Source organism: Malaclemys terrapin, chromosome 1 (genome assembly GCF_027887155.1).
Source record: "Malaclemys terrapin pileata isolate rMalTer1 chromosome 1, rMalTer1.hap1, whole genome shotgun sequence".
Lineage (NCBI taxonomy): Eukaryota > Metazoa > Chordata > Testudines > Emydidae > Malaclemys > Malaclemys terrapin.
Genome location: NC_071505.1, coordinates 218,697,203 through 218,713,499, shown reverse-complemented (window position 1 = coordinate 218,713,499; position 16,297 = coordinate 218,697,203). Strand labels below are relative to the sequence as shown.

At 38.7% G+C, this 16,297-nt stretch overlaps 1 protein-coding gene across 4 annotated transcripts in view; it reads left to right on the top strand.

Annotated features, from left to right (window-relative positions):
• OFD1 (OFD1 centriole and centriolar satellite protein) overlaps positions 1-14,976 on the top strand; it is a 52,180-nt gene extending 37,204 nt beyond the window's left edge. For 3 of the 4 annotated variants that reach the window (XM_054007498.1, XM_054007487.1, XM_054007467.1), the window contains 6 exons: positions 1,543-1,643; positions 7,469-7,588; positions 9,074-9,231; positions 9,884-10,063; positions 11,064-11,134; positions 14,016-14,976. In XM_054007498.1, coding sequence (XP_053863473.1) covers positions 1,543-1,643; positions 7,469-7,588; positions 9,074-9,231; positions 9,884-10,063; positions 11,064-11,134; positions 14,016-14,061 — 676 coding nt within the window. In that variant the 3' untranslated portion in view covers positions 14,062-14,976. The remainder of the gene's footprint in view (positions 1-1,542; positions 1,644-7,468; positions 7,589-9,073; positions 9,232-9,883; positions 10,064-11,063; positions 11,135-14,015) is intronic. The other variant, XM_054007477.1, reaches the window with a different exon arrangement.
• The last annotated feature ends 1,321 nt before the right edge of the window (positions 14,977-16,297 follow it).

The following is a 16,297-nucleotide window of genomic DNA, read 5'->3' as shown; positions in this document are numbered from 1 at the left end:
GACCTTCCATCTCTCGCTCATCCTAGATATAGGCTTGATTACTGCAGCTTTAATGCTGATTCCTAAAAAATTTAAGGATTCAATACTTTGATTATAGGTTAGGCTGCCAGTTTTACTGTCCATAAAGCACCTTTATATAAGTCTTTGTTTCTCAGAATAATAGTTTTTAAATCCATTTTTCTAATAATTTATTGTTGACTGAGAAACCATTAGCGGTTTTATGGAATGTTGTTGATACTGGATACAGTCCATATTCATCAACATTGCTGTGACAAAATGGTTTGTGAAAACCATTTGAGATTCATGCAGATAATTGCCTTAATGAGACAAACCTCTCTTACTTTTGTTTACTAAATCTGTCCCATTGAATTCCATGCTTTCCTAACACTTCTACAGGATATAACACTAGCAATATTATACAGAGTGGCATGTGTCCTTGTACGCTAGATAAATAATATATACCCAACAGACACAAATTTCTCTAAAGGAGAGATTCAAAACCATTTAATATAGATTATATACTGATTATACATTATCTAGATGATATAGTTCTAGAAATACCACTTATATTTGACTGCAGTAGATGGTGTGTATAATTTACAGGGTTTTTTTGTGAATTGAGCCTTTCTTCTGAAATGGCAGAACCAACACTGCTAGGAGTATTTTTCCCTTAGGCTTCAATTTACATTAATTAAGGCTATCTCTTAGAGCCTGTACATTTTATGTATCCTCCTCTTTATCCTCACCCCATAAAAAACGTATTGCTTAGACTTTTCATAAACATTTTATATGTTTATGCTTATAGTGAAAGACTAATACAGCCAGGTGCTGACAAGCTTCTGTACATAGTGCTACAGGGCATCTCATTTGTGACCTGCAGGTCTCTTTCTACTTTCTGGATAAGAGATTGCTAGCTGTGTTACACTGGCTGTATTGTACTTGATACTGTTATAGACAAATCCCCAGAAGCAGTTAGAAAGAGACCACTAAACTCATTTTCCATAGGGCCAAAGAAGGATTGTAAAGTGTAGTTTCAGGGATGAAAGGCTATCTAATCTAATGGACTATCATGACATCAAAGCACTGGACACAAATTAAACTACAAAACTGAGTGTGGTTAAAAAGGCATAATTCTTAAACTCTCTTCTCATTGTATGTGTGATCCTTTTTGCCTTCTTTCTCGTTTTTTGTTTTCTCTTCCTGTTTTTAACTCATTTTCATAGTATATCCTTCTTTTTATATGTATTTCACTCTTCCCAATTGTGGCTATGTTTTGGGGAGAGACTGAAGGGAAAGGTCTTATCCAAGAGCTAAGTCTTGCATTCATACCTGACAGTGGTCAGGATTAGGTTACTGTATTTAAATTCCATATCCTGTAAATTCTGACTTATATGTTAGTTTGCTTATGTGGTTTTACAGTTTTCTTAGTCCATAGCTACTCTTGGGTACTACAGACTATTGTCATATCTTTAACTGCTGATGTACTTGATGTTTTGGTTATTAAACCTTTTAATTCGTGTTCTCTTTCCTCCCCACTTTCAGTCCTCATGAACAGCAAGCTGATAATCAGGACTTCAATGACTCTTCAAAGCCAGAGAAGCTAGCATATGAGGACCTTGAAGAACATGATTCTTCTCTTAAATGTAAGCTTTAGTGTGTTTTTTTCAGACAGTTACTTAGTAAATTGAAAGAGTAGAAGTTCTTGTTATTTTGAAAATTATTTTCCTTAAGGTTAACCATTCCTTTCAACCTAAAATTAGCAAAGGGTTAGCAGGGGGTGCCTGAGGGATCCATATTAGAAACAAATGTTGTTTAATACATTATGATGGAGAAGTTGCAAGACCACAGTTTAGGTTATGTCAGAGATATCAGTTTAAGCTTTTTAGATATTATTATTATTATTATTATTATTATTAAAATACTATGCAAGTAGAACTGTGCAACCTTAACTACAGTGACACAATGTTTGTGTGTGGAGAAGAAGGTGAATACTGAGGTATCAGAATTTGCAGATAACACAGTTGTTTAGGTTAATAAAGACTGGAGAAAACTGTTATTAAAGCTGCATGATTGGGTAGCAAATTAAACTCACTGTTGACAAATAGAAAGAAATGGAGGGAGAAGGACCACCAGTTAAAGGTAGAATACTTCTCAAACATATGGATGCAGAGATCAGCATTAGCTCCAGGTGTCTCACTGTCTCAATTCATGCGCAAAGGTAACAGTTCCCTACTTGTTTTCCTAGGTATCAACACAGTATTAAACTCTAAATAAAACATCTCTAAGGTTGTTCTGTTTACCATGGCAGACATGCTGGCTATGTTCAGTGATGAGTTGATGAAGTGGGTGACTGTTCTGTGGATTTTCCCCTTAGTATTAGTTATTTTAATCATCAGTTTTAATTCATTCCATTTAGTTTTCGTTTTACAATTTTTAAATACAGTAACTCCTGACTTAGTCATCCCAGTTAATGTTGTTTCATTGTCACACTGCTGATCAATTAGAGAACATGCTCATTTACAGTTGTGCAATGCTCCCTTATAACGTTGTTTGGCAGCTGCCTGCTTTGTCCACTGCTTGCAGAAAGAGCAGCCCATTGGAGCTAGCTGGTGGGGGCTTGGAACCAGGGTGGACCGGCAGCCCTCATCAGCTCCTCTAAGTTACCTGTGCCGCAGCCACCCAGCAAGCTGTCAAAATTGCCGGGCAGTTCAGCTGTCCCTCCCCCCACTGCTATGTGCTGCTCCTGCCCTCTGCCTTGGAACTGCTCCTGGGAGCTTCCTGCTTGCTGTGCAGAGGGGGGGAAAGAGGGGTGCTAATGTCAGGGTGTCCCCCTCCCCCTGCTCCTGCCCCCCGCTCCTGTACCTTATCTCCACAGAGCATGGGGGGAGGGGAGGGACATGATGGGGCTCAGGATGGAGGGAGCTTGCTGGCAGCAGCTGCTGTCTCAACTTGCTGATCTACTTTAAAAGGCAATGTACTTAGAGTAGGGTCAGCATACTTAAAGGGGCAATGCACTTCTCTCTCTCTCATATACACGGTGTGTGTCTCTGTCTCTGTCTGCCATGCTGTTTCCCCTCCCTCCATTCGTGCTGCCTTGTAGAGTGTGAGGCTACATTAACAACAATGTGTTAACCTTGAGGGCTCAGCCGAGTGCTAGTTCAGCATTTAGCAGTAAGGCATTCCCTGGGAAATATCCACCCTCTGATTCCACCACCTCAACCAAGCTTCACAATCATCTTTGCTGTGTACAGTATTCAATTGTTTGTTTAAAACTTATAGTGTGTGTGTGTGTGTGTCTATATATATATATAGACACATATACACATAAAAAAAACGTCTTTTGTCTGGCGAAAAAATTTTCCCTGGAAACTAACCTCTCCCCCCCCCCCCCCCCCCCCCCCCCCATTTACATTAATCCTTACGGGGAAATTGGATTCACTTAACATCATTTTGCTTAAAGTAGCATTTTTCAGGAACATAACTATAACGTTAAGCGAGGAGTTACTGTAGATTATTTTACTGCAGCTTGCATTAGTTGAAATACTTCTACACTAGGTATTTCTGCTCATATAATTAGGATATGACATTTATTCATTTAAATTATTAAATTACTTAATTTTACAGTAGATACTTTTAGGAACTGATTCTAATTCACCTATTTTTTTTCCTTTATTTTACTGGATTTGAGAACAGACTGGGTGCTATGAGTAACTGGGAAAAGCAGGTGTCGCGCCTATATAGAATTAGCTAAATGCCTCATCATCCAATTAGTGATGCACATGAACAGAAGGGATAATTTAAGATATTTGTACCTAGAGCTGGGTTCTAAATTAACTGTACTGAAACTCAGTGCTGTGTTGGGTGTACCAGTGAACACCTCCATTGGCATGTGAGTGGAGGAAAACCAGCGCTATCAGAAAGGAGGAAGAGAGCAGAAAGAGAAGAAACATGAAAAGCATATGCCCTGACCTGCCCTTGCATGGGTACACCCCTCGTTTATTATTGATTTCTCTGTGGCACTAGTACAGTCATTTGACCCCTGTAAACTTCCTCTCAGGACACTTGCCAAAAAATATCAGGCAGTCCTGGCTGCTTTTCCTAACTTTGTTTTGAGGGCCCTGCAGATCTCTCCAAACTGACAACACCTCTGACTTCTGGGTTTGAAAAACCACTAAACTTCTATTTAACCAGATTAAACGTAATAATAGTGTTCAGTAACCCTTGTACTTCTTACTCCATTAGGGCAGTGGTCCCCAAACTTTGGGGTGCATGCCCCTAGGGGAGTGCAGAGGAATGTTCAGGGGGACATGGCAGGTGTTGGTCCAGCCCCCGGGGGGAGGGGGGTGGCGAGAACGCCACCCAGCTCTGCTGCGCCTTAGGCCCGTTCCCAGCCGCACGTCCGTCTGCAGCTCCTGGACCTGGCTCCCGACCCTTGACCCCGACTGTGGCTCCTAACCGCGGTTCTGGTCCTGTGTGTGGACAGATTCAATTACAGTTAAGGGGGATGGGGTGCATATAAAAAGTTTGAGGCCCACTGTACTAGGGAAAGACTAATCTTACAAGAGCCTGGCAGTGTTTCCCTTCCTGATCAAAATCTACCTTTGCATCCCCCCCTGTGATCCTGCTCCCTCTCTCCCAAAAAAACAACCTTTTGAATTAACACCTCCCCGCCTCCCCCCTCCCCCATCCAATTCCAAACAAGCAATCTGAGAGGAGCTTCCACTAGGAGTGCAAACCTCTGTGCACCCAACAGCTTGTGGTCTCTTTGTCCTGTAACATACCTCATCATGCAATTTTGCTTAACACTTATCTGATAACATCTCATATCATACAATTTCAAGTTAACCTCGTACCTTCTCCACAGCATATAAAAAGCAAAAAAGAATAAAAAAGGAAAAGGGGAAATACAGAAAGTGGGGAAGTAAATACTGAAGGAATAAAACAAAAGGAGAAGAGCAAAAATGGAGAGAGAAAAAGGAGGATGTAGCAACTATCAGCACATGGTGCCAGGGGACATCAGGAGACAGGAAACGCCCATCTGGCAGTCCATCCTAAAATGGGTTCCATCATTGATGTAGATAATTACCATGACAGCACAGTTATTCCAAACTCATAGCAATAAAAACCTCTCTAGCACTCTCCACCCACTTGTAAGAATGAAGATACACACAGCGCAAGATAATTTTTTTTTACTTTCTAAATAGTGGTGTTGCGTTTTGGCTGCAAATAAAGATCATTCTTGCTGTACTAGTTAGTGTCTTATTTTGGTGAATACATACTGTTGATGTTCTAGTTCTCTGTTTCTGTGTGGATGACTGATTTTTAGAAGCTGGATCCAAGATATAGTAACCGAAGAACGACATTGATACTTCTTGCAGTGTGTTTTATGATTATACAAATATATGAACTCTGATACATTTATATGCATAGTTTATATGTATATGCACATTTTAGACTTCGATTGTTTAAAGAGCTTTTCATTAATACTGTTTTCTGCTCATAGAATATTAGAAATGGTTTTGCTATTTTGTCATTGCTTTTGCCAGTCTGCACACATGAAATTCTGCTGTTTCAAGCATGGGGTATACAAAACAACATATTGATGATGATTGTTGATAATGACTACAAAATAAGTAATATTTGTGTTTCAGTAGCCATATCTTTAGTATTAATCGAAGTTATCATTTAAAACTAATTTAAAAGAAAACCAAAAAAATAAAACAGTTGCTTTTGAGTATGTTAATCATATGATGGGTTATCTGATCTACATGAACAAGAATGAAATTTGTGCGTCATTGTACACGAGGCTGGTGAATCAAGATTGGAAGTTTTTCTAAAGATATGCTTTAGGAATTATTTTGGGGGAAGTTCTAGGGCCTGTGTTATACAGGAGATTAGACTAGGTGATCTCAATGGTCCACTCTGGCCTCAGAATCTTATGAATACCTATTACTAAGGTTGCCTGAGACTTCCCACTATAAGATCTTGTTTTCAGTTGCTTATAACTTTGCTAAACTGTAACTATTTTGGAAGGAATTTTCCGTACGAGATGTGTGCTTCAGGAGGAAAAGTTTTTGGAAAATTGTCCCCTTGTGTGTATGCATTATGAGACAGTCTTTAATTATGTAATTACATTCTATTTTTTCCACAAGATGCCTGTCTCATTCAGTGCACCAGATAGATCTGCTCTGTGGATAGATCAGGGTTGTGTAGCAAAGAAGACTGTTGTGTGTTGGACCTCTGCCTCATTTGTTGCAGTAGTTGGAAGGTATGTAGTGAATGAGGCAGGGGATTGTAGGAAAAGAAAGGAAGGTCTTGTGATTAAGGCAGTTGAATTCCAGAGTTCCTATGTGATACTAGGCAAGTCACTTAAATGACTCCCTGTCAAAAGTTTGGTTTATGTTCATCTTTTTCTCGCTACCTTGAGACATTTGGATCTGACTTGCAGAAGTGCTGAACACACATTTGCAACTGAAGTCAATGAGAGCTGTGCTTGGAACATATAAAAAGCGATATAATGCTAAGTTCCATGAAAATCTAATGACCTAGGTGTCTCAAATTGGGCACCCAAAATTAGTGGATACTTCTGACTTTAATCTGTCTGTGCCTCAGTTTCCCATCTGTAAAATGGGGATAGCACCCCTTTACCTGACAATGGTCTTGTGAAAATGAATTCATTATTATTTGTGAAACATTCAGATACTATAGGAGTGAGCACCATTGAGAAGCCAATGAGGAAATAAATACGTATGTCTTCAGAGCAGGGTTTGAATAGTGTGTAGTAAATAAGGCCTGGGGCCATACATTGAACAATGAGGAGAAAACAACATATTGAATAGTTGCTCATTAAGTGAACACCATTCATCCTGAATGAGGTGGGTCCTGTGGACAAAATAGTATGTGATCGTGTAATTAAAGACTATCTCATAATGCATTACACACAAGTGTGACTAATTAAGGTTGAACAGGCATTCTGGCATTTCCTAACTTCTGAGTGCTTTTAATGTTGTTTTTTGTGAGTGGGGGGTGTGTGTGTGTGTGTGTGTGTGTGTGTGTGTGTGTGTGTGTGTGTGTGTGTGTGTGTAGAGAGAGAGAGAGAGAATGTGAAGGAAACCTTGTTTTTTACAGTTTGTGGCTATATTTATTTATGGATCAAATAAGATTTTTAAAAATCTTTTATCTCACAAGTATACGTTGATTTCAGTTGTGCCCGTAGCTTTAGTAAACACGTGTTACAACTAGTTTTCAAAGCCAAACAATGTCATGATTATGATTAAAGTAGCAAATGCAGCCTACTTGATAGTTCTTAATTTTCAGTTAAATGGTTGAGTTTGGAGGGGAGAGTGCTTAATTAATGGCTTAAATTTATGTATTCTCACTCCAGCCATTCCCACACTTCGTGTCCATTCCTTTGCCCCACTATTATAATTACAGAATAATGAGGCCATTGTTCAAACTTCTTCTCCAGATCAAGGGGACATTCCAGAGCAGCTCGAAAGTGATGTGTCCCATCCATCTGGGGACAGCGTCAATGGGAGCAATGTCACAAACACAGTGCCAGCAACAGCCACTTCACAGCAGGATTTAAGTGAGTTCTCAGCTCAGAAACAAAAGTGAATACCCTTTTTAGATGGCAAATGCATTAAAACAAAAAGCAAACAAAAATTAGCATTTTGTAGTTTCCTGTATTGAAGTGGTTGAAAATTTTTCTCAAAGCTAGTGTTTAGGTACTAAAGAAGAAGGAATACATCTTTGTTTGTTAATTCTTGACTTACTGTAGGATGATGATTTTCACCAGTACTTCTGTTAACTTTGTTTTAATTTAATCTTTTAAGCTTGCTTTTTGGCTTCTGTAGAGACTTCATTTTTTTTGGCCTCAGTATTAATTTCATGATCTTTGCTTCTTTAGGGAGAAGCTTTCTTCAGGTTTCCCTTAATGTGTGTCTGCATTTGCTGATTGTCTTGCATACCAATTCGCTGAGTATATAATCACTATTGTAAAGGTTGTCAATATAAAACCCTCAGAGATAGATAGACAAAGATGATTTAAATGCAGCATGCTTAATTTCTCCAATGCTTCAGTACAGCTATATATAATGGTCTGGAACAGCTTGTTTGGTATGAGTCTTACCCAAAGGTGTTGCTGTGGGCAGAAGGCTTTCTAGCTTCAAATAGCTTCTGGTATTTTGTGCATGTAACAAATTACTTACTTTATAGAAATAAATGGTCTTAGCATTTAAACTCCACAGATTTAACTAGATTTAGGTGCTGTGATAGTTTTTCCTAAATAACTGTTTTATAATACTTTGTATTTTTGTAACCTCTTGTATCCAAATATCTTAAAACACTTTACAAATACTAAAGAATTAAACCTTTCAGCATCCTTATGAAGAAGACTAGTATCATCTCCATTTTACAGATCAGGAATTTGAGGCCCAGAGAGGCTCAGGTTAACATTTTCCTACTTAGAACCGAAACTAGGGCATCTCTAAATCCATATTGACCACAGTGGGAGCTGTGTGTGTTTACCACTTCTAAGTCAGGCTACTTATTTAGAAGCCTACTGTAACTATGGATTTCATCTACTTTAGGTTAGGCATCCAGATTTGATTGAAAAATTTGGCTTAAATAACTTGCCCAAGGTCACTCTGGAAGTTTGTGGCACAGCTGGGAATTATGCACAGGTCTCCTGACTCCCTCTCCTCTGCTTTTATCATAAAACTGTCCTATCTCTTCAGCTTAAGTCTTAGTTTCACTGTGTAACCAGTAAGATAAGAAGACCTACTAATTGAAAAAAAATTGCCTGCTAAATTAGCTCAAATTAACAATATGGTACGTGTGTAAACTACACATCCAGGTTTTTTAGGTTTATTATAGGTGCCATACAGAAACGGTTACATAATCAATTTGCTGCTTAATTGTTTGTCTGTTTTCCATCTTTCCCAACTGGGACTACCAATTCACTCACTGTATTCCCAAGCTGCATGTCATGCTTTATTTCAATAGCCACCACTTGCAAATCTGAATTACAGCACTGTGTATGTCAAATGGCACAGAAATAATTTTGTCTCAGCAGTGGTTGATCAAAGCCAGTCTGAAGAACAGAAAAGAGAAGAGAATGAGAAAAAATGGGAAGAAGAAAGGAGAGAAAGAGAAGAAAGAAGGCAAAGAGAAAGGCAGGAAGCACTGGAAAGGGAGGAAAGAGAACTAGAAAAACTGAATGAAGAAATGGTGATGTAATATTTTAATTTCTGACAGGAATGCAACTTTGTTATACCATATAATTTGAACTAAATAAGCCACATAGCAATCCTAGATGACTTCCTACATTGTTTTTTCTATGTGAATTTAACATAGAATAGTTTATCTTGGATTTGCTCTCATTTCTGTAGCTACATAATAACTAAACTTTATTGTTTCTAAAATTTTTCCCCAGATTAAAAGCTTGCTGTCCAGTAATTCATGTTAATATGTGATACTGTTGTGTGGCATTGGTTTCAACATGGACAGGGTTTGGTTTATTCTAAGCCAAAGCTAGAGACTGTTTTCTAAATTGGCTCCCAGATTGGAACAAACTGAATGAAAAAAATAACGTGATACCTAATACCCAGTCTCTAAGTCTCTACTTAAGTAAAACGCCCATTGACTACAATGGGACTTTGCCTGAGCAAGGACTGCATGATCTGTCCCATCCCAAAAGTGTGAGTGAATATGGGGTACATGTCACATTAAACACTCCATTCAGACTGGAGCACAGATTACTAGATTAGACTAGCAATGTACAGAACTTCATATATAAACATATTGAGTTAAAACCCGATTGAAATATTTTTGAACTGGCTGGTCAGTTTTAAGTGTATTGCTGTTTTGTTGTGTTTTTTAGAAGTTGACCCAAGATTCGTTGAAAAGTGAAGAAGAAACAAAAAAGACAGACCATGAAGTGGAAGACTCAGAAATCAGTAATCCTGACGCTAAAGACAATTTGTGTGACCCTCGTCCTAATCCACTAGAAAAATACATGAAACTGATACAGCAGAGCAGAGAGCAGGAGCTGACAAACAAGGTGATATACCAAAACCTGTAGGCAGTAGAAGGGTGATTTTAAAGTGTGACTCTAGAGGACAATGTTTTGTCTGAATTACAATGTATCCATAGATCTTGAGGTGGAGAATACTGTCAACTCAATTTGGTCTTCTTCATTTTCAGTGTGAAAGTTAGAGTAACAAATTGTGAGAAGAGGAGCAGGTTTATAATATAGTTGGTCTGTTCACTGTTGGAGATCTGTCTTCCAAGGGGTTTTGCCTAGGTCATGTGGGAATGGCACGATTGCGTTTCTTATATAAGGCACCTGCTATATTGCATCATGTCAAACAGTAACACAAAACAATAGACTGTGTATTTAATGTGGTTAGAAATTAATGGTTTCAAAATATTGAATGTGAACAGAGGATAGTTAAAACTGAGGGCCTAATTTTTAAAGGGACCTCCTCTTGCACGTTCACTAGTCGGTATGTATAATGTACATAACACACACGCTAGAATTTATACCTCCAAAACCCATTTCTGCAGAAATTGGGTTTGCCTCTGTCACTGCTATCATTTATACATGTAAATGAGAGTGCACAAAAATTGCAGGTGTGAAATAGCTTCCAGATGAATGGATGTCAAAAATTAAACATTTAGCCCTGAGAGAACAAGTAACTATGTGATGGAAAAAAAATTCCATTGAAGCATTCCAGTGAGTGGATTGTCATCAAAAATGGAATTTCTTGTGTAATAAAATTATTTTATAAGTTTCTGTTCAGAAGTGGTTCACATTTTGTATCCCCAAATATCATTACTTTTGGGATGTAATACCATATTGCTGGCAATGTGCTTGCTCTTCTATAACACATTATTTAAAAAGTCATGGTGTGCATAAAACTACATAGATAGCATTTGTTGACAACAATAGCTTATCTATGTGCTTAAGCTCTCTGTAAGATCATATGCTACAATAGTACGATGATGTTTGTAAAGTTAGGCCAAATAACCAAATTTAATGCTTTTCTCTTGTCTGCCAGAGCTCCAAAAAAGAGGAAGCGGAAGAAGTATCACTAATAGAGAAACTTCTGTCTAGTGAAAAAGATGACAGGTCAGGCTGGATACAATTATTATTTAAAGCTGAGGTATTATTAATTACTAAGGAGTCACCGAAATGGTATTTCAGTTACTTGAAAATGTGACTCATTTTATTAATGTGATAGTTATGGTTTGATTTATAGCTAACATGTCTGCCTTTTCAAATGAAATTAATACATAACTTTCAGACAAACTTTTCTCCTAAACAAGTAGATCAAAAGCAATACGCTGAAGTTAGGTATCCTTTTAAGTAAAGAAGACTTGTTTTTTCTTTAATTTTCCTTAGAAAAATGCAGCCCTCTTCTCTTGGGTGAAGAAATTATTACAGCATTTGTAAACACCCTCATTTACAGTGATGTTAAGCAACTACATTCAAGGGAGATAGGTCAACAGCCCTGCTGATTAGCCCTTCATTGATGGGACAGCAGCAGCACAACCTCCACATTGCCCAGAGCTTGAGAGAATTCCTGTGGGTTAATGACACTCTTATTGCCTAACATCTCTGCAAGGCCAACAAATGAGAGTGCCAAATTGGCAGAGTAGGTTTGGTTATGTATATATTTGCTCATTCTGGCACTGGATTTTGATTAACAATTTATTTCAGGTAGACCAGGAAAGAGTTGTTGGAGAATAAAAACTCACTTGCTTCAGCTCTGAGCCAATGATGTAAAAGGTTCCTTATCCCATTACACAGGTCCCTAAACCATCCCACAAAGCCCATTTTTTCATTCCGTCTATTAGACCTGTGGTTTTTTTTTTTTTAATTGCAAATAGAAGTGGTGCAATGTTATGCTCGAGTGGATTGGCTTGTCTGAATTTTTCATAAAGAGCTAATTGTTGAAGTAAATCTTGAACTATCCCTGCTTCCCAATGATTGGTTGTTATATGCTTAGCTAAAACAAGAGGGTATTTTAATGCTTTTTCTGCTAATGCTTCACCTATGATGATGGTCTTTCCATTTAACTCATTGGAAGTTAGAGTAACCCTGGTACAGACAAAAAACAACAGATGTAGCTGGAGTGTTTCAGTAGAAGTTTGAATGGTTTAATAAGATACATTTACTCAAGTAGATAAACATTTATTGCATAACTTAAATTTGTAAGTTGTAACTAGAGTGTGTCTTCCTTACTGTGGCTGTTTACACACTACAAGGTAGTGGTGTGACTTCCCCTGCTTGTGCTAGCTCTCTTCGGCAGCGGAGGCACAGCTGAGCCATAGCCCATAGAAACCCACCTGAAACCGGTGGGTAAATACCCTGCCCAACCTCCGGTGCCACTACCCAGGCAATACTCATATTGGTCAATGACAGCTAGCGCAAGCATGTGTAGACTAGCAAAGGAAATTACATCTCTAGCGCATAGTGTAGGCAGTTTCTATTTCTCCCCTCTCACATGCTGAACACTGTGTTACGTAAGGTTGTGCATGAATGGTGACAAGGGATTCCCATCTAATAAAAACAGCGTATTATCTATCTGCATTTGGGTAGTGATCAATGGCTCCGTGACTAGTTGGCAGCCGGTATCAAGTGGAGTGCCCCAAGGGTCAGTCCCGGGGCCAGTTTTATTCTATGTCTTCATTAATGATCTGGAGGATGGCATGGACTGCACCCTTAGCAAGTTTGCAGATGACACTAAACTGGGAGGAGTGATGGATACGTTGGAGGGTAGGGATAGGATACAGAGGGACCTAGACAAATTAGAGGATTGGGCCAAAAGAAATCTGATGAGGTTCAACAAGGACAAGTGCAGAGTCCTGCACTTAGGACGGAAGAATCCCATTCACTGTTACAGACTAGGGACCGAATGGCCAGGAAGCAGTTCTGCAGAAAAGGACCTAGGACGAGAAGCTGGATGTGAGTCAACAGCATGCCCTTGTTGCTAAGAAGGCTAATGGCATTTTGGGCGGTATAAGTAGGGACATTGCCAGCAGATCGAGGGACATGATCATTCCCCTCTATTCGACGTTGGCGAGGCCTCATCTGGAGTATTGTGTCCAGTTTTGGGCCCCACACTACGGATGTGGAAAAATTGGAAAGAGTCCAGCAGAGGGCAACAAAAATGATTAGGAGTCTGGAGCACATGACTTATGAGGAGAGGCTGAAGGAACTGGGATTGTTTAGTCTGCAGAAGAGAAGAATGAGGGGGGATTTGGTAGCTGCTTTCAACTACCTGAAAGGGGGTTCCAAAGAGGATGGATCTAGACTGTTCTCAGTGGTAGCAGATGACAGAACAAGGAGCAATGGTCTCAAGTTGCAGTGGGGGAGGTTTAGGTTGGCTATTAGGAAAAACTTTCATTAGGATGGTGGTGAAGCACTGGAATGGGTTACCTAGGGAGGTGGTGGAATCTCCTTCCTCAGAGGTTTTTAAGGTCACACTTGACAAAGATCTGACTGGGGTGATTTAGTTGGTGATTGGTCCTGCTTTAGGCAGGTGGCTGGACTTCCAACCCTGATATTCTATGATTCACAAATAGATACCCTCTTATTTTTTGATAGGATGATTTCATTGTGTCAGAAGCTTATGCTCAGACACTGGTATTAATTTTCAAGAATCCACTTACTGCCTGGGACTATTGACTATGTCACTGTAATTTGAAAGGCTAATTTGTAAAGCCAGAGGTAGGAGGTTTAGAGTGACCAGACCGTAAGTGTGAAAAATCAGGACGAGGATAGGTGGTTAATAGGAGCCGATAAAAGAAAAAGATCCAAAAATTGGGGACTGTCCCTATAAAATCGGGACATCTGGTCACCCTAAGGAGGTTGTCCCTTCTTAAATCTCAGGCAACTGGAACTTTCTAGTAGAAAGGGAAGATATTTAGAAGTATGAGTAAATTTCAGGTAGAAGACTGCTTCAGAACCAATTTATAATTCCTTTCCCCTTCCATCCCACTTTTAGTGCTGCAGGCGTCTCTCATGGAGAACCGGATGAAGACTTCTGGTGAATAGCAGCTACTATCTCCTAATGACCAGCACAATGGAGGATGGTGTGAAGTTATGTAAACAGTCACTACACCACAAGAACTGAATATTTTCATGCACAATGGTTTCAGCTGGGGATCAGAATTAAAGTTTAATATGTTCATATTAGAAGCCTTTTACAAAGACATTATCCCAAATGAGTAATTTTAGATGAATCTACTATGACTGGTAGTACTAATAGCTGCTAAAATCATAAGCACAGGGCCTAACCTTTGTGTTTTAAGCTTTCCCATATCTTTACAAAATATTCTAGGAGTCACTGCAGCATGTTGATCAGAAAGTGTTTGTTTTCATATTCATGAAAAAGCGCTGGGCTGTGACTGAAAAGCAAAGGTTCCTATTCTATTAGGATGTAAAGCAGTTCAACATTTTTTCAGGTAAATTAGGTGACTTTTTAAAAAATACCATCTTGCCTTAAGAGAAGAGTTTTAAAGATTAAATGATAAAAATGAAAATTCAAAGTAAGTAGATTTGAAAGTGAGTGTCTTTTCCAGCATGCTTATATTGCTGGTTTCACAAATGGCATGTCAAGAAGACTCTCTCTGACCCAAGGTTCAGATATGCTGATTATGATTACAATTTTTAATGCGTTCTGATAGATACCTGATAACTATTTCTTTGAAACCACCTTTAGATTAGTGTAGTTTTTCACTGGAGATAACTTGTTTAAGTACTTTGCTATAGCAGCAGCAAGATGGGGGAAGAAAAATACATGTTTTTAAAAGGTGAGCCTCATGCTGTTTCACTGCTGGTATCGTCAGTATTCCATAAGAGGGTACAAGCACAACTGTCTTCATCTTCTACTTTTTTTAGGTTTGCATTTTATAGACTGTTCTGGTATTTTATAATAAAATGTGTCACCTGTGCTCTGACATGTTCTCATTGAGGTACAGAATTTCTAATTTAGTAATAAATGTAATATGGAAGTACTCTTTGGTTTGTGGGTAAATATTTTAAAGCAGCAATATGTACTACTCCAGAGGTTCTCAAACTGGGGAGCAGGGAATGTATTCTGGGGGAGAAAGAATGAGATTTGGGGTGGGGGACCCCTTTCGTTGCACATTTTACCACCAGCAATAAATAACTAGCAAAGCTGACTTCTCCAGATCAATCAGCTCCTCAGGTAGCGCTGTGCATTTCTGTTCAGATGGCAACAACTTTGTATAAGCTTTACATAAATGCACACACCACATCATAGCAAATGGATTAAATTGTAAGCATGGACCACAATCACAGTTTTGCTTTTGCTCTTATTACAATGGCTTGTTGGCTCACTCCTGCAACAGAAACATAATACTTCAAGTGAAAACAAAGAAGCTGAAACTGATTGAAGTGAAGCACTGCTGCTGCATCGATCTGTATATTTACTTGTGTGGCGGGAGATGTAAACTACTACAGCCACAAAGAAAGGGGGCATAATCTAATAAGTTTGAGAACCACTGTACTATACAGTAGGTATAGTGAAGGTGCAACTAGTAGTGTACTTGATTTGGGTCATGGTTATGTGTAACAAGTCGAAAACCCTAGCTTGACTCTCAGGTGGTTGCAGGGTTAGCAATCTCTTTCTGTAAAACTGAGTGCATGAGATGTGTAATAATTAACATTGACTGATTCTTCATTCAGCCACAGTCACTATTGGGAAGTCAAGTTGGCCACACTTAATAGTTTGTATCCCTTTAAAAAAAGCAAATTGAAGGAAAGAAATGTCATTTCTCTGCTTTAACTTTTTTTAGTAAATTATTATTTAGCTCAAGAGGATATTTACAGGTAACTTCACAGCAGAGCCGAGTGATTTGGGATAGCAGCTGAGCATTGAGAGGTAGGAACATTTCCAATTTTGTAGAATGCTCAAGAACCAAATATGAAGAAAAATAATTACATCATGCACATGGTTTTCTGTCCTATACGTTTACTGCCCAGGATATTAGTTTGATTTTAAGAACTTATGAAAAGCACTTTGGTGCATGATGCGACTTGAATTTGTTCTTTAAAATGCTGTAGCAGTTGTGGGCTGTTATCACACTGGAAACATCTACAGCCTGTGGCATGCCACCGAGAAGCAAAGTCCTGGTAGCATTTCTCCCCAGTCTGGTGATATATTCAATAAATATTGAATTATTTTACTCAGGATGAACTTAAAAATAAATTCAAAAGTTGTAAGATGTAGAATTCATCCAAATAAAGTAACTTTCTCATTGT